Source organism: Danio aesculapii, chromosome 8, assembly GCF_903798145.1.
Source record: "Danio aesculapii chromosome 8, fDanAes4.1, whole genome shotgun sequence".
NCBI classification, from domain to species: Eukaryota; Metazoa; Chordata; class Actinopteri; order Cypriniformes; family Danionidae; genus Danio; species Danio aesculapii.
The window spans coordinates 31,032,182-31,059,550 of record NC_079442.1 but is presented as its reverse complement, the minus strand read 5'-3'; the positions used below and the strand labels follow the sequence as shown (position 1 = coordinate 31,059,550).

The following is a 27,369-nucleotide window of genomic DNA, read 5'->3' as shown; positions in this document are numbered from 1 at the left end:
TTTTTGTTTTATGTAACATTTATAATATATTTAACAAAAACAGTACAACCAATAAAAGCAGAAAAAAATAGTACAGAATAATTGACATTAATCTAGTTTTAGAGAAATTAAGATGATGTAAAACTTTAAATTGGATTAATTTATGTCTCGAATTTATCGAACCTTTCTTTATTCTCGACAGGGCTTCTTCCCAGATCTCATCAGCCACTTCTTCACTCAAATCCATGGCCCAAGCTGTCTTAATGTGCCTAGTGCCTATTGGTGCCTCAAAAGCCGAACAAAGCTTGATATCAGATGTCTAGTATTAGGGTTCGAGGATAGAAGATTCTGAATAATATGACTTTCTGGTTTATTTATAATTTGTGAAATATTTTCCTTTACATAGTTTCTAACCTGCAGATAGCAAAAAAATATATGTGCTGTTAATAACATATACATCTTGTAACTTTTTGATAAATTTCCCATCTTCATTTACAAATATTATGATATATTGTGGATGGTTTTCTTATGATACATTGCTGATATCATGATCTATCATTATCGGGGGCAATATATCATAATATCGTATCGTATCATATTACTTTACCTGAATATCGGACTACTTATTTCACTTTTATCTTTACTCTGTCTTATTTATTCTTGCAATTTCTTTCACCCACTCTTCTACAAGATTATTCCAATCAATCTAAGTTAATGATTTCATTCCAAATACAGCTATTCAAGTCATCTGCCGAAATTGTATTAATTTCGCAATATAAATAGCAGCAAAATAAATTATCGCCTATAAGACTGAAACTAACATTTCATTTCTTAAATTTTAATTTCACGAGACTTTATTTTAATGTGACTCCTGAACTCATCTGAACTTAATATCGGTTCAGGTCACCTGTTGATTTTGTTCAACATGCTGGAAAACCTGAATCCAAAAGAAAACATGGTTAAGAAGAATTGCTCAAGGCTTTGTCCTCTCACTTTTTCCCCAGCATCTCTCCACCAGCCAGAAAGTGGGTTCAGCGGCCTTAACAAGCACACAACAGCTGAATATATAAGTCATGTGAGAGAATGTTTGCACCTATGTTTGTGTGTGTTTGACGGCGAGCTTGTGTGTGATCTGAGAGGTCCTCAGAGGCGCAGACTCTCCAAAAGACAGCAGGACATCTCCTCCCTCCAGCATGGAGAGGCATAATTGAGACAGAATGGCAGGTAGAACTGAGACGCACGACTGGAAGGAGAGGCTGAATTCAGACAGAATTTTAGATCAACTGAGCTTCCTCTGCACTCCAACAGCTGGACACCCTGCAGATACACTACATCCATGAGTCACTCGCAGTCCCCAGATTAACACATCTAACAAAGACAGATGGATAAAGGGACAGTGACAAAATTTCATCTTTGTTATAGACAAATAGTTTTGTATATATAGTGATTATATAAACATCATTGTTTAGAACGTCCAAAATCTGAGAGTAATCTTCAAGATGTGGAAAAATGGGTGCTTAATTGTTTTGAACTAACTTTGTTTACTTAACTTGACGGATAATACTTCATTAAAGATGTGAATCCAAATAAGTGTACGTAGAGTACACAATCATGTCCATGCTTTTTTATCTTTTGTATGTGTCAAATTAAAAGTTTTACTGCACCTTTTAATGAGCAATTCCAGCCTTATGGATGTGACATTTGCAGTAAAAACTTGAAAGTATACTGTATGCAAACGTCATATTAAAACATCTGTTTATTATTTTCCAAAACTACTAACCACAGAGTTATGGGATCAGAAAAATATCAAGCTGTAAACATATTTTATGTTCTAAATGAGAAAAATAAACATGCATTATGGATGTGACCAAAAAAGTCTGTGAGTTTACAGTACAAAAATACTTACAGTACAAAAATTCTGTGAATTAAACTGCACAACCCAAAAGAAACCATACTAATCAAAAGTATGTAAGCTCTCTGTAGAACAAAAGTGATTCATTTCATTTTTAAATTTGACATTTTTGCATTTATTTGATAAAAAAAGCTTCGTTATGGATTTGGCACCTCTCCGTTATGGATGTGACAGATGTGAAGTTTTTACTACACTTTACTACACAAAAAACTTGCTATTTTGGTGAAAACTCATGGTAAGGTTTTCATGGTAAGGTTGACATTTGCATGGAATTGCTCTTATCTATTATTTTATTAATGATTTGTTATTCTTTATCTTTTTTCTAGGTGTTGACTAAGTACATGTTAAGTATTGATTACAATTTAATATGACATCTAAAAATCTATATTTTAAATGTATTAAACTAGACCTTTACCATCGCACACATTTATAAGATTTTATATTTATAATTTATATATATATATATATATATATATATATATATATATATATATATATATATATATATATATATATATATATATATATATATATATATATATATATAAATATATATATAAATATACATACATATATATATATACATTCCGCTAAATTCATACTTCCATGGCAAGGCCAGGATTCATCCCGCCACGGCTACATTACAGCTGCTCATTCAAAACATTCTATTTTTTAATAGCAGGTGATAATCGCACCAAAACGTATTAAAAGGTAAGTGAATTATAACAGCGCGAACTTTTCTGTAACTGTAGTAGTGCTGTGCGTCGTTTGTTTAACCCTTTAAGGTTACGTGCTGACTGGCTGACTGTGACAGGTGGGTGATGCGTGAGGCCAGCAAACACGACGTATAGCCGTTTTACTTTATTTCAGGACGCATTAATACCGGAGGCATTCATAACTATTCCTAGAAAATCTAATAAATGCTGGAGACATACTCGTTACATAAACGGACTAAATCGCACTTCAGCAACGTTTATTTGAGAGCGCACAAGAAGATCTGCACGCTCTTAAAGCGGCTTATATTCAAGGGGGAGGCAAGAAGTTTTGTGCACCAGCAGAAAAAAATCGGCGCGCAAGCAGAGATCCGCATGCTGTAGGCTATTGTATAAATGCGATCTCGACTTCTAATGCTGCGCTCACAACATTTGTCATTGAAATAACGCCACAGGTAGTTGGTAGATCTGTGTAAAAAAGGCCTGCCGCCACAGCTGGAAAAAATCCTAGAGGAAACACTGTATGTATATATATATATATATATATATATATATATATATATATATATATATATATATATATATATATATATACTGTATATATATATACTGTATATATATATATATATATATGCGAGGTTAACCGACATACCGCATGATTTCTTGCTTCATCACCGCGGTAACAGAAAATCCGTTACCGTCACAGCCCTAGTGTTAAGTCCTAACCTGAAGCATCATTTGTGGAAAATGTCATGAATAATGCAGCTATTTTTAAAAAGCGGATTTTTTTAGATGGGATGTTCAGATATCAAATATCAGGTCACATTCGGTAAATGATGTCCGTCATTTTGACAGATTTGCCCACACAATTGTTTTATAACCTTCTAATAGTGATAAAAAAGCAGAGAAATTTTAAACAGAAAGTGTCCGAGTTGCACCAAATGACAGCACAGAAGTCGTCTTTGCTTTCACTATCGATTTCGCCATGAAGCACACCTTTACCATTGACATAACTGCTAAAAATGGTCATTTAAAATAACGCATATGACAGCTGAGCGGAATCGCGGAAAATAAACCTTTTAACTCTGATCAACGAATGACATGTTTATTCTACTCACATATGACTATCAATTTTGGTCCGTTTTATAACATTCCGTTTTAAAAGCGAACTGTACGGAAAGCAACATTGGAACAATTAATCATTGTGTCGGAACAAACCAGTTGATCTGCATGGATGAAAGCACTCGTCATACAAGAAAAATAGCTAAAGCAACAGGTATCACCGGCATTCGACATGAATTACAGCGCATCTTTATGTCCGAGCTTTGATATAAATCAGCAATGACTAAGAGGAGAGGGGCACAACAGGGGCCAAACCAATTTAAACGGGGCCGGTGCCCCTGTGGCCCCACCCCTAGATCCGCCCCTGGCAAAAACATTAGTCAAATTGTTCTTCAGTATATTCATTGAAGCATGTTTAATTTAAACTATGCAAAAGTCTGTACTTCTTTTTTAAGAGGATTCATTTCCGATCATTTTTGGTTGGAAAAGGAGAAAAAAAATCCTAAACCTTTCATTGGCATTCAATTAATCCCCCAAATTAATTTGGTTTTAAGATAATTTGGTATAGACGCATCAGACTATAGTGTAGTAGTCTTTCTAATAATAAAAAAAAAATGACAATCACAGATTTACACAATGATAAAAAAAAACACAAACTGAAACATTATTTAGTCTATAAATAGTTTATATAGCAAAAAGTTAAAAAGTTTGTCAGACATATTAAGACAAAGAATAATTTAAACGACCCTGTTTCAGGAATATAAATTTACTTAGGCAACTGTCAGTTTAAACATTTCTACTTTGGCATTTATTATATATTGTTTTAAAAAAAAAACATTTAAAAATGTAATTCAATAAAACCACTTTTTCTTTTAGATGTTTTAATAAATGTAAAGAATAAGTATGTCATTTCATTTTTACCTAATTATAAATCTGTTACACAGAATGAAAAATAGATATTTTTTGACATTTTATCCCCAAAGAAGTATTTGAAACATTAAAGCACACATTTTACTTTTTAAAATACGCTTCTATGAATATAAAAAACCAAAATGGGTCTTTAACCAAAAAAGTAATATTTGAATAACTGCAAAAAATAAATAAATAAAAATCCATTAAGATAAAAAAAGATTAAAAACCTAAACAGAGGAAAGGACATAAAACCCTTATAAGATCAAAAACACACACACTACCGGTCAAAGGTTTGGGGTCAGTTTTTTTCTTTTTTTCATGTTTTTTTTAAGAAAATATTCTGTATTTTTATAATTTATAATGTAATGTATTTTATAATTATAATGTAATTTTTTTTCATATTTATTAATATTTTAAATAACTGCTTTCTTTATGTGTGTAGTTTCAAATGAAATTATTACTCCAGTCATTATTGCTTTTATAACTATTACTACTAATAATAATATTAATAATAATATTAACAATAATAATAACTAATATTAGAGTGATTTCTGAAGGATCATGTGACTCTGAAGACTGGAGTAATGAAGCTGAAAATTAATATTAAAGGCACTGGAATAAGTTATTAAATTAAATTCTAAACTAAATTCTAAACTAAATTTAAACTGCTTTTTTAAAAAACATTTAAAAATCCTACTGACCCCAAACTTTTGACTGGTAGTATAATTCTTCAATTCATTTACCAAACGCAACAGCAAAAAAACATATTAAACAAATTATTTAGCAATTAAGACTACCTTTTGAGATCTTTTCTCAATCTCAACTATTCTCTTTAATTTGCCCATTTGCTCACTGCACAGCCTGTTCACCTTTCAGTGTCGAGAAAGATAAGAATAAAAGATCTGAAAGAGTCATGATGGAGAATGCTTGCCTAGAACAGCACCGCAAGAAAAAGTCCTAATTCAATTTGCTTTCAAGTGGAAATGAATCTAAATGGGAAAGTCAAGGCAAGCTGGCAGCTTGAATATTGAAAGCATCTAAAAAATGAGGCAAAAGCACACACATGCAAATAGTTTCTCATCGCTAATGTCAGAAATCACAAAAGTGCTATTTATCAACTATTTATTACTAAGCTCTTGCTGTTGTCTCTAACCCGGTTGGACTCCTTTGAGGCCATGAGCAGAATATGTTATCTAGTGTCAAATTTCCCTACATGAGCTTTCCCAGAAATCAAGCCCAGTTCAGTCAAGCCTTCAAATACCTGCTGTGCTGCTGGGGTAAATCACATCAATGAAACATCCATCTACTGTACTCCAAAAAACCACCCAAAAAACAGAATGATCTCATCTTTTAAAACCACATTCGTACTGACGGATGACTTCAGCTGTGAAAAAGTCAACATGAAACACAATTCACAACCCATTTCACTTCAGCAGTGTGGAATATTTATGTGTGACGGAATATTCAATGAAGAGAAAGTAGGACGAGACTTGGATCATGACAGTTGTGTGTTGCAAATGAGAACATGTGAAAGGAATGCTGTCTGAAACACCGCAGGTGCCCACATTTGAGGAGATTTTTTTTACTGGAGACTGAAGATTTTGCTTGCTTTCAGGAACAGCTCAAATGTATCACAATCAACATCAGGGTTAGTTCATCCAAAAAATGAAAATGTCAATAATTATTCACCCTTGTGTCATTCCAAACTAGTGCTGAACGATATATTGAAAATAAAATTGCATTTGCAATTTAGCAAAAGCTGCTATTGTCTTGCACATCATCTAAGTAAAGTACGGTGTTGTGATGACCTCCGAAGACCAGAGGGCGCTCTTGAGTGGCACAGATCAACCAAATATCCCCCCATGAAAATCCAGTGCTGCATCCCAATTTGCATACTTATACTACGCCCTAAAAGTACTTTTTTGTGAAGGAAAAATATATACTTTTGAGTGTGTAACAGAAGAGTATGCAAGCAGTAGTTGTGACATACTACTTCCTCGTTAACAGATCATTGTGTTGCTTAGTTTTGAGTCCTGTCAATCATCCACATTTCTTTTATATTAAATTAGCTACATTGTTGGAGAAGCAGCAGCAGGATAATCTGCCATTCACAGGTCTTTCATGCAGAGAAATCTCTACAGGTCCTTGGATAATTCTGCATTATGATGTTAATGTCCAAACACATCTTTATATTCAGTATTGTTGTTGCAGATGAAATATTATATAACACAACGCGATTTAAATATTTTCCATTTGGCTAGATATTAACTAACAGTCATACAAACATCTTTATCGAAGCCTCGCTATTTGATGGTTTGTCTCGCGTGTCTATTATGTTTGTAGTTTGTTTATACTTTTCACCCACGCTTGTAGTTTTTAAAAAGTAATTATTTGTGGTATTTGCATGTGCTTTCATGTTTAACATTAACAACATTTACTACAGCCCTATTCCAAACACCCAATACCTTCGTTAAACTTCTGAATACCAATTAAGATTTCTAGATAAAATCCGAGAGCTCCCTCATCCAGAAAAATGTCTTTAGTGATTCGGTCGGAATATAATTAAGCTACAAGAATACTTTTTTCAACAGTTTCTTCTCCTCAGGGTGCATTGTGCACTGATATATACCTCGTGTGGCTTCCTCTGTGTGTCTGAGGTATATGTCACCAGGCCTCTAGGGTTTGGAACGACATGATGATTTTCATTTTGAGGTGAACTAACTCTTTAACTACTAATTTCATGTTGTTTTCTAACTTTAACTGAATCCAATATTTGTTTAACAGAACTGAGTGGCTAAGAGTGTGGTCAGAGTTGCACTTACACTGCAGAGGGTCTTTCAGTGTTGGATGCAGGAGAGCTCTAGGGGTTCCATTGAACAGATTCAGCCTAAAAAAAAAACATAGTTGTTAATATTAATAATAAAAAAGAAAGATCAAAATATTATGTTCTAAATATTGTGCAACAGATGAAATAAACACCACGATTATAAAAAGTATGTGATCAATAGGTTTTATTTTTTAACATAATAACACAATAGGGCCTATTTATCTGCCTATTGTTAAGATATTAACTGTTTGTTAGTAGTTAGAAAGTATGATCTTATTCTGCATCCCTAATCCTACCCAAAACCTAAACCCAACATCTACCTAACTACCACCTAACTAGCTAATTAGTAGTTTGTTAAGCTAGTAGTGTTAGCTAATGGTTTGTTAATACCATAATTTGTGACCTAAACTAAGTGTTAATGAAATTTATTATGCTTTAGATTTGTCTATTGATCAAAAACACTTGAATCATATTTTATGATTCGCATCTTGCATCCTTTCCCATCTCATGTTGAATTTGTAAAGATTTAACTAGATGCTAATGCTTAATATTTGATTCAAGATATATAAAAGAATATTTTTTATTTAGATTTAATAATATGTAACATTTGAACCATAATTAACATAATTACAAGTAGAAAACTGTATATTTGATTTGATATCATAAGAGGCTAGTAGCAATCAGTTAAAATGGTGTAGAAGCACTGTTACAGTCACCAGCGATCTAGCTACTGCGAATCGCTGGAGAACTACAACTCTGCCACCAAATGGACTACAAATCACAACACGCACAGGGCACACACACCGGTTCCTAATCTCGTCTGATTGCAAACACTCACAGCTGAAGCTGCTCAAGGACTTATTACACAGACTATTTATACACCACATTTGCTCACACACATGAGTGTTGTTTGTTTGTTTGTTTGTTTATTTGTTTGTTTGTTTGTTTTAATTAGTTAAAACGAACCTGTAACTTTACGTAGCATTTTCATTTCCCTGTCTAGCCGTCTTTTTTGATTCTTGTGTTTTATGTTGTTATCTACTCCTAGCCTTATTTCTAGTTTATCTTACCTTTCTCCAATTTTAACTACTTGTCTGTTTATCGACGATGACTTCTGGATTATCTATATGTACTCGATTGCTCCTGTTGTTGACCTTGCCTGATTTACGATCATTGTAAATAAATCTGCATTTGAATTCGCACCTCCGTGAAAGCCTCCTTCAGTTACAAGCAATTAATTTTTTTAAGTATAATGAATGAAATTGCTTGCAAAAAAGCCATACAACAAAATAAACTCAAGAATAAAGAACCATTCCAACTAATTTCTGAAGTCCAACAGATATGCGGTATCTGCTGTTGAACAGATTATCTTCATTGTTCAGTGTGACACAGAGAACATGAAATTACAGAGTCATTCAAAGAGTTATGAGAGCTCCACAATCAGCTCTTTCTTCAACTGAATAGCAAGCTAATTATAATAAACTCACTTTACTCATTACAGCTTCCAGAGTTTGCTTCATGGTCAATAAGGCTTAAAGGAGTGTCATCTTTCTCACTAAGGAAAATGCCCATTGTGTACTCTCGTGAGGTAGTGACCATTACCTGTCCTCCCCCTGAGAGACGCTGGAGTCTGTGTGACCTGTGAAAAGCTGGAGAAGTCCAAAACCTGACCCCACTGCTTCCTGGGAACCGTCAGCCCGGGTAGACAGAGACACCAGCTCCACCACTGCCATCACTGAGCTCAAACACAGGGAAGTGTGGAAGTACACAACCTATAGAGAGACATAAATACAGGTTTTGACTTTTTTTAGCAGAAGAAGTGATGTTTGTTTGTGTAAAAGGCAAATGTTTTTGAATGGCACTTTTGGTGGTACACACTGTTTTAAAGCAGCTGTATAGAGAGCCATGATGTTATAGGCACAAGTGACACAAATAAATATTCCTCCTCTGCTTATTCCAAACCTGTACACACTTCTTTTTAAACAAAAAAGTAGATATTTTGTGTAGAACCAAACAGTTGATCATAGCTGTTGACTTCCATTGTATTTTTCTTTCCCCTACTATGGAAGTCAAAGGCTCCCGCCAACTTTCTGGTTACTACCATGCTTCAAAATATCTTCCTTTGATTTCAATAAAGGAAGTAAGGAACTCATACAGGTTTGAAACAAATGTAGGGTGAATAAAAAACAGAACGGTTATTTTTGGGTGAACTACTTCTTTAATGTTTATAATATCCAATAACATTTTAATATTTAATAAAGTACCTTTCCTTAATATATGGTCAGAATTTCTAGTTTAGAGCTCGATGTAGAGCTGTGCAATACAAACAGCCAAGCTTTGCTATACAATACTCTATTTGTTGCTTTATGTGATTATAGAAAGTAGAAAAATTCTAAAAGATATAAGCTATAAAAAATATACAGTTGAAGTCAGAATTATTAGCCCCCTGAATTATTAGCCCCCCTTTTTATTTTGTTCCCCAATTTCCTTTTAACGGAGAGAAGATTTTTTTAACACATTTCTAAACATAATAGTTTTAATAACTCATTTTTAATAACTGATTTATTTTATCTTTGCCATGATGACAGCACATTATATTTTACTAGATATTTTTCAAGACACTTCTATACAGCTTAAAGGGACATTTAAATGCTTAAGTAGGTTAATAAGGTTATCTAGGTATGTTAGGGTAATTAGTCAAGGTATTGTATAATGATGATTTTATAGACAGTCGAAAAAAATAGCTAAAAGGGGCTAATAATTTTGACCTTAAAATGGTTAATAAAAAATCAAAAGTGCTTTTATTCTAGCCGAAATAAAACAAATAAGACTTTCTCTAGAAGAAAAAATATTATCAGACATACTGTGAAACTTTCCTTGCTCTGTTAAACATCATTTGGGTAATATTTAAAAAAGAAAAAGAATTCAAAGGGGGGCTAATAATTCTGTCTACAATGAAGGGTGTTGCCATTTATGAGATAATTTTGCAAATATATGTGCTATTTGATGACAGCACAGTCTAAAAAAGCTTGATAGTATTATACATTTAAAAATGATCACTTTATTGATCTTTTAAAGAGTAAACCCACATATAAACATTAACATTTTAAGGTTTTTCCCCAAATTGTCCAACTCAAAAAAGCTCTTGCAATTACATTTCCCAACAAAATCACCCAAAACGTTCTATAATGGTTTTTTTTTTCATATTGCAAAACACACTTTATCAGGTACACTTGCCAACTGCTCGTTAATACAAGGTCAAGATGATCTGCTGCAGTTCAAATTGAGCATCAGAAAAGGAAAGAAAGGTGAATTAAGTGACTTTGAAAGTGGCATGGTTGTTGGTGCCAGACAGTCCAGCTGATAGAAAGGCAACAGTAACTCAAATAACCACTTGTTACAACCGAGGTATGCAGAAGCGCATCTCTGAACAAACAATACATCCAACCTTGAGGCAGATGGGCTACAGCAGCAGAAGACCACAACGGGTGCCATTCTGTCAGCTAAGAACAGGAAACTGAGAATACAATTCACACAGGCTGACCAAAATTGGACAATAGAAGATTGGAAAAATGTTGCCTGGTCTGATGAGTCTCGATTTCTGCTGCGACATTCAGATGGTTGGGTCAGAATTTGGTGTCAACAGCATAAAAGCATGAATCCATCCTGCCTTGTATCAACAATTGAGGCTGGTGATGGTGTAATGGTGTGAGGGATATTTTCTTGACCCACTTTGGGCCCATTAGTACCAATTGAGCATCGTGTCAACGCCACAACCTACCTCAGTATTGTTGCTGACCATGTCCATCCCTTTTATGACTACAGTGAACCCATCTTCTGATGGCTACTTCCAGCATGATAACATGCCACGTCATAAAGCGCGAATCATCTTAAGACTAATTTCTTGAACATGACAATGAGTTCACTGTACTCGCATGACTTCCACAGTCACCAGATCTCAATTCAATAGAGCACCTTTGGGATGTATTGGAACGGGTGATTCATATCATGGATGTGCAGCCGACAAATCTGCAGGAACTGCTTGATGCTAAGGATTAAGGCAGTTCTGAAAGCAAAAGTGGGTCCAACCTGGAACTCATAAGGTGTACCTAATTAAATGGCTATTGAGTGTATAATCATAGATGGAGGTTTTTCAAGTTCATACACATTGAGATGTAATTCTGCTTATGCAGCAGAAACTTAGGTATTGTTGTGTATGTCCACAACATAAACACTGAGAGAAGAATTACCCAAGAGTAATACTTGGGGTTGGTAGTTCAGAAAAAGTCGTAGAAAACCCCCTAACCTTACATTCAAGCAATAATAAAAGTGCTACTTGCTTTGACAAACACCACTAATAACAACAGCACACAAAGAAATCGGAGGTGAGAAGGTGAGAAAACAGAGAGAAACACAAGGTTATGAACATAAAAAAATATGGCAAAAAGTGAGAAACTATGTAGGTGGAAGATTAAACCTGCAAAAAGGAGCTAAAGAAATGTCTAGACATAATGATTTGTTTAAAAAAAAAAGCACACAGAGTCCTGGTCTGACATCCTGTGGTTCTCAGAAGAATCTGGCCGAGGATGTCTGAGAAAGTGCAGGTCATCTCTCATGATTTACACCAGCTCAAACGGTCTCTGCAGAAACGACAAATCTCTCATACACGCACAGATTCTATCCCAGACTGTTTAGCCTAAGGAAATACTCATTTCCCAGAAAAACAATCTTTTCTCACTTAAAGCTTTGAAGCCAAACGAGAGATGCAGGCGCCCATTAAAGTCTAGCAACCACTGAAGCAGTTTAACAATTATAAGAAACACCTACTAACACCACACCAATCAATAACAACAGCAGCGCTCATTATGCAGAAGGGGCTTCTAGGAAAAACAAAAAATAAAACTTGATCTACACAAACATCAAAGAAAAGAATTCTGCGAAATCTGCTAAAGAGCAGAGCATAATCAATACTAGCACCCTGCACACGCAGCACGGCAAGTCATGTTCACTTAGGTCATTAGTATGCATTATTCAAACTACATTTGACATCTGAAAACCAATAAGATGACCTTGTGTTTGTCATGTAACTGTAATTAGGCGACTATGTTTTCACAGCCTGATTACTAGAGATAGCTGCCATGTTTTTAGTGGTGGAAGGTTGTAGCGGTTTGTTTGATGTGTTGTGCAAAATTCCAAAAACCTGCATTTTTATGTTTTATTTTAATGCTTAAAGGTTTTACACTCACAGGAAACGATGGTGTTTGAAGCTAACGCTATATCATTATTATGTACTGAACTCTTATTCTTATTATATTCCCATTCTATTGTAACTTTAAAGTCCGTGTGAAATCAAATTTAGCAAGAGAACAAAATTCATTTAAATGCCTTAGAACATGAGAATGGTGTGATAAAGAAAACATATACCACCAAGATACACCTTTTTGACTCTGTACTTGTCTCTCTGTGTCTACATGTGTGTAATGTGTGTTTTCCTTAACGTATTTATTGTCCTTCAAGTATTTATTGTCTTTTACGTATTTATTGTCAACATCGCTAATTGCTAGAAGTATATTAGGTGCGTCCCAAATCGCATACTTATGCACTATTCTATGCCATTTTGTAGTATAAATGGTGTAAGTAGTGCATTTAACACTACATACATATACTATGCTGTTGAGTGTGTAGGTGCATAAGTACATAGCATATAAGTGCATAGAGTATAGTGTGCCATTTGGGACGCAGATATTGTTTTGTTTTTGGAGTACATCATTGTATTTTGCAATGTCTGGAGCCAGCACCTAAGCTTTTCACTCATCATAGTAGACATGCTGCTAATGATGTGACAATAAAAGTGATTTGATTTAATTTTGTTATTCTGTGAACCATTAATCTGTAATCCACTGAAAAAAAAACATTTTTGTTTTGGTAATCTTCAATTAAATTCGGATCATTTGCTCCAGCGTTTAGAGTAGTGGCGCTTCATTGTTGATGTCAGTTTGACATCTTCAGCCACAATATTCTTAACCATACCCCTCTTATCATTACTGTGCGTTCACACTGAAGGCGGCGAGAGTGTCAAAGTTCGCTCTGGCCGCCCTGACGTCAAAATTCATTACATTGCTCCTGTATTTAAAGGAGCTGTTGCAGCATATCAGCAAATCAGTTACATTCCCACATAAAAACATGCTTTCTAGCGTGAAACACTTTTTATCAAATTCATTTAACAATGGAAGATCAAGTTGTTGCGTGTGGTTTGGCTTTGCACCACTTATCCAATATGAATTTGACTGAAATATTCTGAAGCTGCAATACTCTTTTGTATTGTCATATTAGTTAGCGTGAGATTCACGCTTTTTTAAAGAAAATTATATTTATATGACATTAATGCACATCAGTAACTTTTTTTCAAATGTATGTCCCAATAACTGGATATCTGCAATAATCAATCCCTAGCGAACAACTGTGGCCAGAACCAAAGTTCACAGGACTGTGTTCTCTGGACTCCTCTCAAGCAGTGGACTTCTATATTCCGATTGCTTGCCACAGAACCACATCATAGCTCATTACCATAAAGTAGACTTGATTTCAACTCTCCTTAACGGACACACTAGCAAAAATGCACCACGCCACTCCATGCAGCCGACTCCCATTGGAAATGAATGACTTCCGACTACTTTGACGCTCTTGCTGCTCTTGATGTGAACGCACAGTTTGAGATGAGGGAATTATGCACAAAATAAAGCCCAGTCCCCTAGTCAATAATCTGTTTCAGTACATCAGGACAAAAATAAAAAGTCTCAGACACTTCCGGATAGCATGGAGTTTAAGCAATATGTGAAGTATATTTTATTAAGTTGATCTGTTCAACTGCTCATTACTGCATAAATCTAATCAACCAATGACATGGCTGCAACTTTAGGCATGTAAACGGAGTAAAATAGGAAAGAAAGTTCATTTAAATGACTTAGAACATGAGAATGGTCAGATAAAGAGAAAAGACACCACTGGATGACACTACTGCAAGCTGAGAAAAGGAAATTGAGAGTACAATTTACCAAAATCTAGCAATTAAAAAAGATTGACTGCTGCTAAAAACTTCAGATAGGTTTAAAATGAGGCATAAATGACATGAAAACATAGATACAGATCCATCCTACCATGCATCAACAATTCAGACTAGTAGAGGTGTATCATGTTGGGGAGCTTATTTGGGGGGCACACTTAGTACCATGGGCTTTGTTTAAATGTCACAGTACGGCTGATCATGTTCATGCCTTTTTGACCACAGTGGACACATATTGTGATGCTACTTCCAGCAGGATAATGTGCCATATGTCACAAAGCTCAAATCCCAAACTGCTTTCTTGAACATGACAATAAGTTCACTATACTCAAACGGCCTCCACAGTCACTAGATTTCAATGCAATAGAGCACCTTTGGGATGTGGTGAAATGGCAGATTTATCTATCTGGTAGATCTATCAAACCTGCAGCTTGCTACAATGTGCATATAGACCGCAATCACTATGTTTCTAACACCAGTCCAAAAAAAGAATGAAGCCTGTTCTAAAGGCAAAAAGAGGTACTAGCATATAAATAAACCTTTTACACAGGAGAACCTTCAATGAAAAATTCTGCCATAATGTCCTTTCCTGTGACAGTCACTGTATTTCAATTCCTGAGTCTTCAGATCATAAATCTTTAATGGAGCCTATAGTACTTTATGCATGGCAAACTCAAGCTCCTAAAATATCAGACTGCAAAGATTTAAATCTGTCCATTTACAAGTGATTCAACAGCATCCAGAAGTGTTCCAGCTGATTTTTTGGGTGGGATATGTGGGTCGATGATGCTTGAGTCTTAAAATCAGACCACAAGAGCTCCTGCTAAGTTTGGGTTGTGTGGGTTGAGAGGGCTTTAAACATGAGGATGCATAGCAGAGGTCGTGCCATTGTTTGAATTCACACTACTTACAGGTGGTAAAGTAGCATAGAATAAAGCACAGGTTCATAGAGATCACCATTTAAAAAACAAAACTCTAAAACTATGAAATAAAACCATGACATAAGTGCTTCTGAAGTGGATTGATTCAAGATTTTTGTACTACAAAGGCTGAAGGGCATTACAATCTGAAACGATTACAGACCTACAGTTGAAGTCAGAATTATTGGACCCCTTTTGTATTTTATTTTCCTTTTTAAATATTTCCCAAATGATGTTTAGCAGAGCAATGAAATTTTCACTATATGAAAAATAGTATTTACTATAATATTTTGTTCTTCTGGAGAAAGTCTTATTTGTTTTATTTCGGCTAGAATAAAAGCAGTTTTTTAATATTTAAAAGCTATTTTAAGGTCAATATTATTCGCCCACTTAAGCTATATTATTTTCCGAATGTCTACAGAACAAACCAACATTATACAACAACGTGTCTAATTACCCTAACCTAATCAACTTAGTTAAGCCTCTAAATTGCCCTTTAAGCTGTATAGAAGTGTCTGGAAAAAATATTTAGTAAAATATTATTTACTGTCATCATGGAAAAGATAAAAAAAAATCAGTTAGTAAAAATTAATTAATATTATGTTTAGAAATGTGTAGAAAAAAAATCTTCTCTACGTAAACAGAAATTGGGCGAAAAATTAAACAGGGGGGCTAATAATTCAGGGGGGTTAAAGTACTGAAAATAATTCAGAATTTTGTCTATTTTTTATTTATTTATTTTTTATCTACTGCTTATGAAAACAATCTATTTCTTTATCACACCCAGCCAGAAATCATATCATGCTGGAAATTTGTTTATATGCTGGAGAAAATGCAGAAATCAAAAGGCAAATTACTATCACATTTTCTGGGACTACTCGGTTATTTAAAAATATTTTAGAAACACACAATGCCTTATAAATATCTTTGAATCTGTGATCCCCTTTGATTGTAAAATTCGATTTTTTGGACATATACCGGAGGAATGCTTAAAAAGGGATACATATCTAATGAATATCTTGTAGATGGCTGTCAAAGAGCATTACCATGGTTGTCACAAGAAAGTACTACCCTCAAAAAAAAATTTCTAATGCTTTGCTTCTTAGACTTTACACACCTGAAACTTGTCTATAGCACTTGTTCACTGCTGCTCTTATAGTTGTGTAAATTGCTTCCTTGTCCTCATTTGTAAGTCGCTTTAGATAAAACCATCTGCTAAATGACTAAATGTAAATGTAAATGTAAAATGCATGGTTGTAAATTACAATGGAAATTTATAAAATGGAGCAAATTACCGCATTTGTAAATCAGAAAATGGAACAATTTATTTCATCCTGGGAAAAATGGACCAACTATGCAACGTCCCATAAACCTGAACTTTTCTGTTAACCTAAAATCAGAAGGATCACTCCCTACATCTACATAGTTTTTATTGCTGGTGTGTATGTATATCCTATTTTACTTGTTTATTTATTTTTACTTATTCTTATTTTATTTTATTTATTTACTTTTTTGTTTATGTATAACATTAGTGTACATGCGCACAAAAAGGAAAGCATATACTGCTGAAGGAGAAAGTGGATGTTTAGAATTTGTGCTTATATTTGTGTGATAGTTTATTTAGATGTGTGATCTCTGACATGTACCTGATGTGTGTAAAACCATTTGAGAAAATAAAAAAAATAATTTAAATCTCTAATATAAATAATAATATCTATTTCTGAAGATTTTGGGAATTCAGAAAAAAAGATGTTAGATCACTTTTAAAATGCACTACCTTTAAAAATGTCAAAAATTTTAATCCAATGAGTTTATGGTCCATAAGATAAAACCTCCCTTAAGGCATTTGAAAGCAAAGGCTGAGGAATATCAGATTTCATTTTAAGTTATATACTGTAGCTGTAATAGTTTTGCTAGAACGGAATGCCTCTGAAGGTCAAACTCTATATTTCATATTTCAACTCTTCTGCATCAGTGTGTTCCAGCATGAAACAGGGGTCATGCAAAATTCAAAACGAAGCAAACTTCTCAAAAATGTCTCCTTTCATCGCTTTACCTGTCTCCTTATAACCTATGACATGTTCTTGTTTTGTTCTTACTCTGAACTTCAAATGAACCGAAGTGAGCCGAATAAACATTCCTATATAGATCTGTACTCCAAGTGTTTGCTTTCTGGTTAAAATAATGATTTTTCATTGTGTGGCTAAGATGATTTCCTCGGCTCATCATCAGCGAGACTGGTTTCATCAGAGGTTTGGATATATATATTTCAGATGTAAATGGTAGCATCTTTTCTCTTTAACTCCCACTTTAAGACTGCGCTCACTGCTATAGATACTGATGAGAAAATCACATCAATGATAATGTCTTTTAAATCCATTTTTCTACAACGCACACTATCATGGGAGACCAAATATCTTTTGAATGTTCTCAAGACGCAGTGGACTGTTGATTAAGATTTGAAGAATAGTGTCTTTGCTTCTCTTAAATGCACACAAGTTATGATTCATTCTGTACTTGGTTCTGATATAAACACTGGCTCGTTTTAAAAAGCTGGTTCTGGTGTACCAGATATGGGTCAACAGACCAGTACTGATGGTGTATTTATTATAATGTTACAGCTGATTCCATAGTATTTTGTCTAAATAAACAGAACATAAACAATTATCATTCATAACAATGAAAAGTTCAGTATAAAAATGTTTTACTAATTATTTTTGAGACTAATTACTAGAGCTGCTCGACATTGGAAAAAACTGACATTGCAATATTTTATTTTTCTACCAAATACGTTACGATATTGAGTATAATTTCACAAGATGAAAGGAATAGAATGAATTTTAATGATTTTATAAGTGAGAGCATCTTTAAAAAAATGATACTGTACAAATCAAATGCACAGTGCTTTATGATTATTTGAGCGTTTATCAATATTCAGATAGACAAATTTAATAATCAAAAGTAAAATAACACTATAGTTTTCATCATATATTTACATAAATACAATTAATCTTCCTTAGAAATGTCATTTCGTATGCCTGCATACTTTAATCTGACTTTTAAAAAGTGCTTATAGCCGCAGGCCATAAAAACACACATAAATAATACAGGTTTTGGTAACTTTATTAATAAAGTGAAAAGATGTATATAATTTAGATCGACTGGAGTGATCAAGTCTCTTTCTATGAAGTGTGTCTGGATAAAATGAAATATTAAATTACAATCATATGACAGAGCATGGCTTTCTGTGGAGTTTAAAGTATTCAAATACAAAAATGAAACAGTCAAATGCAAAATAACATGGTCAACATTATAACACAGGTTCAACCACGCATACCGGTTGTGTAAGAGTCTAAATTATCATGTGCATTTGTTTATATGGCAAAATATGTCTTTTTTCACCAAAGAAGGCCCACAAAAATTCCAAAGGCAGATACTGATTAGATCAGGTCGTTTTACGATGTGGTCACATGTTGATTGGTCAGTTTGAATGTCTTAGTATTTGGGCTTTGGTCACATGGTCAAGAAAGAGAAAAAATAGGTGTTAAACTTTGCTCTGCCTCTTTGTTCTGGTCTCTCTTTTCTGGCTCTGCGCTTTCCTGCTCTGCTCCTCTCCTCCTCTGGAGTCTATCTTCTCTGGCTCTACTGCTCTTAGGCTTTCTTTGAGGCCTAACTGCTTTCTTTGTCTCTCCCTCCCCCTGTCTCTCCTTCTATCTCTGGTAACTTTATTTTAATTTAAGCTGGATATAATTATTATCATACATTTTTATCATTTCATATTTTAAACAGTTATTTGTACTTAGGTTGTAACCATAGAGAATTATTGTCATTAAATCATTTCATTTTCAAGTATTTGTGAATTACTTTTGATTTAACATCAACACTTAATTGCTCCATATTGTAATACAATACAATCACATAATATAAACGCTCTCCCACATTTTAAGCTATTAATACTGCCCTTATTTCCGTTTTTGGTATAAGATTGCAGAAGAATGGTTTGACTAGAAATGTACAGTTTTTTACCATCATGCTGATAACTTTTAAGTCATTCGGCAGAACTAAAGTTCGAACCGCTGTGGTTAAAACCCATACTTACAGTTGCAAAAAGACCAGTTGCAATAGCAAACATGTTGTGTTGTTTGATAGGATGCCAAAATCGAAAGTCCAAAAATAGAAAACTTAAATTTTATCGTACACCACATTGCTTTTAATGCCAACCGACGTCTTTGGCTATCAGCCAGCAGAAGAGCTGAATAGAGTGAGGACCAAATTAAAAACGCTCGACTCTGCAGTTCTCAGTTCATATGAGGTAAGTTCACGCTATGCTGAATCATATACATAACTAGTTTTTGATTGCAGCAATGATTTCAGCAAAAACAGCTAAATATGGTGAATTAAACTGCGGACACTGAATGCTAAGAATGAAATGTAAAAATATACGTTCACATACCCTGCCTTACAGGTGCAGTTCGCTTACAGAATGCAGTTGTTTTGCCTGTTGATGATTACCTACGTCTTGTACAGTTCCGTCCTCTTTCCTTGTCTTTGGCAAGGCAGAACGTCTGTTTTTAGCACTACAAAGTTTTGAATCAGGTAATCATGGAAATTTATTTCTTGCACATGACCACACAGAACAAAATTGTAGGCATCTAAAGACTTGTAGGCCTTTAACTTCTCTCTTGTAAAATCACTTGGAGTTTCAACGAGATAGTTGTATATTTCGGGCTGGACGCGCTTGGGAGGGTGCTATCGCAAATGGATTTCACGATTTTAACTTTAACGCCACTCACTTTAACATTAATTTTGCAGAATAACTGTGCTTATCACTGGGTGACAAGCTGTTATAATACGTTGAAAGCATTATGTAAATAAAATATATAATCAATATAACTTATCTCTAATACAACAATAAACTCTGTACTGCATCGGATGTCATTCCCTCGTTGTAAATGTAGCGCTCCCGTTTTTTTTTTTGTTTTTTTTTGCAACCTCGATGCACGCGCATCCTGAATGTTAACAAACAGGTAATTCGCCTATATGCTCACTTTAAAGTCTATCTTCTAATACACACACACACACACACACACAGACATATATATATATATTAAAAGATAGATTAAAAGTGATGAAATATTCAAAAAAATTTTACATACAATCAAACACCCAGGATACCGAAAAAAATTTATTCAAAATAAATCCCCAGTGATCTAATATTAGCATACACTTTGATCAAGCGCAGTTTAAGGTTAGCATTTTCAAACCCTCACGTACTCAAAAGGCTTGAACACGTCCAATTTTCGGAGCCTCTGACTCTCATTAGCGGCTAATAATCTGTAAACCGTGAATCCATTCGATGCTGAGGCAAGAACATTAGCTTAAAGACTGGACAGCCTGGCATTTCAAAACCCAAACACTCATCACCACACAATCAAGACCCCTAATTCTTTGCCAACCCCACAAACCCTCATAAAAATAAATAGGCTTCAGAAATGCTGGAGGAGATGCTGAGATTATCATTACGCAAATCTCCCCTCTCCTGCTCTTCACTAGCCTATCAGCAGACAGAGGATTCGGCTTCTGATCCCCTCTGCCAGAAATAGTTTGCACTCATTTAGACGCAACCCCCCCCTCCAAAAAAAAAAAACGCAGTCAACAAATCATTAGTCAGGAACGAGTTGTGAAATATCCCTGTTAAATTCACAAGGGCAGCAAGTCCCAGTAAAGAAGCATTACAACATGAACCCGGTGCAGGTTTGAGGTTGTCATGCATAGAGAGAGGGATTATTGCTAGGCTCTTCTGTTGTTATGGGCTCATTAACAAAAAATGGGACCTTTTGAAGTATCGAGTTCAAGACTCTGTGAAAATGTTGCATTAGAGCTGCGAAAGTAACATAGCATATAAGTGTGTGTGTGTGTGTGTGTGTGTGTGTGTATGAGAGGGAGAGAATCAAATGTATAAGCAGCAGAAAACAGATAACAAAACACAGGCTCCAGGGATTCTAACTAACCTTGTGAAAGTGAATCATTGAGCGCAGGGCTCTTGCCGAGGGGCTTCTGCTGTCTGTTACTGCAATCCAGTAGATGAGAAGCAGGAATGCTGGTCTGGTAATATCTGAACATGGCATCTCACTGCTCACTGATGTAGAAAATATCAGATACTATAGGGCTGACAAAGTTTAGGTGTTAACTTTAACTGTATTAAACACTTAACTGTGTTCATGTAACTCAACATTTGACATGAACACCATTAATACAGGTCAACCATTAATAACGGTTACTAAAGCCATAAAACTAAATCTCTGATATAACATAAAATATAATCTATTAAAAAAAAGTACAATAGTTACTTGGATTTTGGTTTTCAGTTAATATTAGAAGTGGTGTGAAAACAAATATACCCTGAGCCTATTTTAGCTATATTTGATATCAGTGATGATGCAGAATTATCTAAAAATCAACGTAGAGTGATAAGATTTACACTCTCTGGCCACTTTATTAGGTACACCTTACTAGTTCCGGGTTGGACCCCCTTTGGCCTTCAGAACTGCCTCAATCCTTCGTGGCATAGATTCAACAAGGTACTGGAAATATTCCTTAGAGATGTTGGACCATATTGACATGATAGCATCACGCAGTTGCTGCAGATTTGTCGGCTGCACATCCAAGATGCGAATCTCTCGTTCCACCACATCCCAAAGGTGCTATATTGGACTGAGATCTGGTGACTGAGGAGGACATTTAAGTACAGTGAACTCATTGTCATGTTCAAGAAACCAGTTTGAGACCCCCCCCCCTATTTAGTTTTTTTTCTTTCATTTTCCTCTTCCCCCCACTTTTCTCTGTATGTTTTAGTCCTCTTATACATATAATATTAACGGACGTCATGGTGGTGTAGTGGGTAGCACGATCACCTCATAGCAAGAAGGTCGCTGGTTCGAGCCTCGGCGAGGTCACTTGGCATTTCTGTGTGGAGTTTGCATGTTCTCCCTGTGTACACGTTGGTTTCCTCCGGTTTCCCTCACAAGTCCAAAGACATGCGCTATAGGTGAATTGATAGAAAGCTAAATTGTCCATAGTACATGTGTGTGAATGAGTGTGTATGGATGTTTTCCGGTGATGGGCTGCAGCTGAAAGGGCATCCACTGCATAAAACATGCTGGATAAGTTGGCGGTTCATTCCGCTGTGGCAACCCCAGATTAATAAAGGGACTAAGCCGAAAATAAAATGAATGAATATAATATTAACATGATGTTACAACTTTTTGTTTGGGAGAAAAAAGTATACATATAGTATCCATGTAAACGTTATAATTTGTACTGATGTAAAAAATATAATAAGAGAATGATTTAAAAACAGTACAATAGTTACAGTTATTGTATTTGTATTGCAATATTCTTTCAGCTTTGCCACATGAAAACATAGTAAAATAATATTTTTAATATTTAATTATATAAATCACGATATTACTGTAACTATTTATTGCATTTTTTGATCAAATAAATCTAGTTTGCATAAGAGACTTCAAAAAAAAAATCTTACTCATCCCTAATGTTTGAACTGCACAGTATGAACTTAAAGTATAAATAAATGAAACATAAAAAAATAAATTAATAATTGGCACTTATGAAGAAAGAATAACACACAACAAGCAAACCTTTATCAAAAAAAAAAGGTTCTATAGTATACAAAATGACGCAATAGATTCCAAGACTGGCTATAAAAGTGGCCACTTTTCCTGGCTGGAGAGACTAAATTATGTGGACTGCAAAGGCTCTTCTCTCTGTGATTATGTGCTACAGTGTTTTGTTGTGTAAACCACAAGCACTCCAAAACTGGGCTGCAATGACGCTACACAACTGAACCGAGCAGTGTAGACCAATTATCCGCTGGCCCAACGGACACCACGGTGCAAACCGGTTTTAACTATAGAAACCAGGCCAATTTGTACAAAGCTACACAAACCAGTGGGAAAGCGCAGCGTGAGTCGCACGACCCATTTAAATTAGACAAAAAAATCTCTGTTCTAAACCAATAGGGAACCACAAATGGCTGAATGCTTAAGCTAGTCGAAAACAAACAAGCACTGAAGTTAAAGCAAGATCTGCACATCAATAAACACGAGTCTTATGAAAGAAAACTGTTATTCAGAAATGTGTGCTGGTCAGTGAACAGTGAATAGACAGTGATACTATTGACATTTAGGATAAATGTAAATCTAAGCATAGATACTGTTCTGCCTTGCTAAAGTTGTGTAATGATAGAATGTGTGAGCAATGGTACATTTAACAAATGCCCTGTGCGAGTTGTTGCAGACGCAGGGTTTTCATGCTGTACTCTCCTGCTGGTGATTTGGGTTTAACATTTCAGGACGGTTTTCACTCTTGCTAAAGTATTTTGCTGCAAATCATGTGCTACAGTGAGAGCAATACAAATCAATAACTCCAGTGAGGTGCTTTCACAGCAACTGAAAGAGAGCCTTGATTGTTAGCAGTAGTTAACAACGGACACTTAACAGTTCCAAACACTACAGCAAATCTGCCTTTTGATGTCTTTTAAATAAAGATTTCTTGTGTTCTTATGTATGAAAGGTATATTTTTCAGGTTTTACACTGATTATAAATTTCAGGGCAGTAACAAACGAAACAATTCAAATTAAACATATCTCATGTGTTACTTGTATCTAAATTTACACTAATTTCATTAGGATCATTTGAACTTTATGAGCTTTGCATTAAAAGAAATAAGCTCCATATAAATATATAAAGGGGCGGCACGGTGGCTCAGTGGTTAGCACTATTACCTCACAGCAAGAACGACGCTGGTTCCAGGCCAGTTGGCATTTCTACACCTTACTAGTTCCGGTTAGGACACCCTTTTGTCTTCAGAACTGCCTTAATTCTTCGTGGTATACATTCAACAAGGTACTGGAAATATTCCTCTAAGATTTTGGTCCATATTGACATAATAGCATCATGCTGTTGCTGCAGATTTGTCGGCTGCACATCCATGATGCGAATCTACTGTTCCATCACATCCCAAAGGTGCTCTTTTGGATTGAGTTCTGGTGACTGTGGAGGCCATTTGAGTACAGGGTATACTGTGGTCATAAAGCGACGGACATAGTCAGCAACAATACTCAGGTAGGCTGTGGTGTTGGCACGATGCTTTATTGGTACAAATGGGCCCAAAGTGTGCCAAGAAAATATCCCCCACACCTTTACACCACCACCAGCAGCCTGAACCGTTGAAACAAGGCAGGATGGATCCATGCTTTCATGGTGTTGACACCAAATTCTGACCCTACCATCCGAATGTCGCAGCAGAAATTGAGACTCATCAGACCAGCCAATGTTTTTCTAATCTTCTATTGTCCAATTTTAGTGAGCCTGTGTTAGCTGACAGGAGTGGCACCCAGTGTGGTCTTCTGCTGCTGTAGCCCATCTGCCTCAAGGTTGGACGTGTTGTGTGTTCAGAGATGCTCTTCTACATACCTCGGTTGTAACGAGTGGTTATTTGAGTAACTGTTTCCTTTCTATCAGCTCAAACCAGTCTGCCCATTCTCCACTGACTTATGGTATCAAAAAGGCATTTGCGCCCACAGAACTGCCGCTCACTGGATATTTTCTCTTTTTTGGACCATTCTCTGTAAACATGAAAGCGTGAAAATCCCAGGAAATCATCTGTTTCTGAAATACTCAGACCAGCCCGTCTAGCACCAACAACCATGCCACATTCAAAGTCACTTGAATAACTTTTCTTCCCATTCTGATGCTCAGTTTGAACTGCAGCAGATCGTCTTGACCATGTCTACATGCCTAAATGCATTGAGTTGCTGCCATGTGATTGGCAAATTAGAAATTTTCATTAACGAGCAGCTGGACAGGTGTAAAATGGCCGGTGAGTGTATGTTCACCATTTTTGTGATGAACACTTTATAATGTTGTGATTCACTTTGTAACTACTTTGTTTTGTTCGTGGCTAATAATTAAATGTTTTAACAAAGACTTTTTTTAAATCCCCATGGAAAAGATTCTTGCAGATTTAACAGACTTCTAATAACAAACTACTTTTTCAAAGGTATAAATTGACTGTAGTACCTGTTTACAGTAAATTAAGAGACTGTCAGCTTACAGTTATAGAGTAGAGCTTCCCAACAATATAATTCATGCTTGGACTGGATTCCGACTAATAACTATGTAAATCATGCTTCATATGTTACCAGCGGGACTTATTTGGCCATGTTTGGTCATAACAACAAATCAGGCTTCATCTTTGTGCTCTGGGATGTTGAACATTTACGCTAAGAATAAAAAGGCTTAGAAACCAGGCGTCAATACCTGAAGCCCCAATGGACCATGAGTGTCCCAAACACACAGAAGGCGTAACAGATCGATACAAACAACTCAATTAAGTTGAGCATGATGTGCAAAAGGGGTCTAAGGGACAGGGAGCAGTTGATTCTGTTTAAGGGACATCTTTAGCCCGCAGGTAAACTTCACTGACCTCACTGATCAATACCGCAGTACTCATGGGATAACCTGGGTTAACCTCGTCTGATCACCCAACACTACCTTCCGTCACTCACACGTGTGGGAAATTTCACTGTATGGTGCCTATAGAGTCAGCAGGGAGACGGCCTAATCATTTTTTACAGTGGATTAATTTGATCCACGTGTTATAGGATTGATGTTTTAAAATTCTGCAGCTCTGAGAAACGAGTCAGAACAATGAGTGGAGAACAGTTCCTTTTGAAGCATTAAAATCAAATCAGTGTTTATTAGGGTGATGCACAGAGGCCTTTCAGATGTAAAGAGAAGCTGAGAATAGATTTGAATGCAGATGACTAAACTATAACATTTCAGACACTGATTTTTATAATGGTTAAATGAAAGAAACCATCTGAAGCAAATCAATAAAATGAATCAAGACTAAGAGCCCATCGTCTCCTACACTAGTCTCTCATTTTCTATGAAACATAACCTTCTTTTGGAAAACAATAAATCATATGAGAGAATGTATTAACTATTAACAGTGAGTGTTATATTATTGTAATATTTATGACCATATTTTCCAATTTTCATTAGGTATGCACAAAACTAGTAAACTAAATGACACTGCTGATAATTATATCGATTTGTACTCTCTATAGGAGAGGTTCTAGAACTTTTTAGTGGGCTTTAGCCCCCCTGTTATTTCAGCTCCTCTAAAATGATCATCAATTAAACTATTATATATTTATTTTTAAAATTATCATTTGAAACTTTTTTCGAATAAAATGAGAATATCTATTTAAAAATTGTCAACAGGAACTGATTCTTTTTTGCTATTCTGTGCCTGCATTTAGATGCAAGATTATAATCACAATTGGAAAGGAATTTGATGCTTCAAAATAAAAGTTGTAGCAGTTATATTGTTATTGCAATTATGTAAATTGGTTTCAGTGGATTATTCCTCAAAACTTATTGGTAATGAAACATGAAGGGCTCTATTTTAACGATCTAGGAGCGAACTCTAAAGTGCATGGTGCAAAAGCATTAAAGGTGTATCTGAATCCACATTTGCTATTTTAAGGACAAAATATGCTTTACGCCCTGGGGCATAGAATAACAGGGATGTACTCGTATAGAACGAGCCTTCTCGATTAAGCCTCTTTACTTTCTCTTTACTCTTTACTTTACTCCTTTACTCACTCCACTAAAGACATCCATTTGCCTACATATTTAAGTTCAAGTGCAAAGATTTGTTTCAAAACTATTTCTCAATTCAGTTCTAATTTCCAGCAAACAAATAAATTAAAAATAATACCAAAGTGAGGTCCAAAAGCTGAGTTATATCCAAACACACGTCCTGTTCTTATGCCCCATATGGTGATGCATACGTTTCCAAAAACCAAAAGGTGGACAAATCTAAACTTGTTTTTTATTAAAACAAATATATGCATATAATAAATAATACTAATAATAATATTAACATTTTA

General features: G+C 35.2%; 1 protein-coding gene across 1 annotated transcript in view; it reads right to left on the bottom strand.

The window, feature by feature from the left end:
• Positions 1-27,369, bottom strand: part of LOC130233593 (nephrocystin-4-like) — a 301,343-nt gene that overhangs the window by 245,837 nt on the left and 28,137 nt on the right. The window contains exons 3-4 of the mRNA XM_056463720.1: positions 9,008-9,177; positions 7,401-7,465 (exon numbers count right to left, since the gene is read on the bottom strand). Of these exons, the coding sequence (XP_056319695.1) occupies positions 7,401-7,465; positions 9,008-9,177 (235 nt within the window). The remainder of the gene's footprint in view (positions 1-7,400; positions 7,466-9,007; positions 9,178-27,369) is intronic.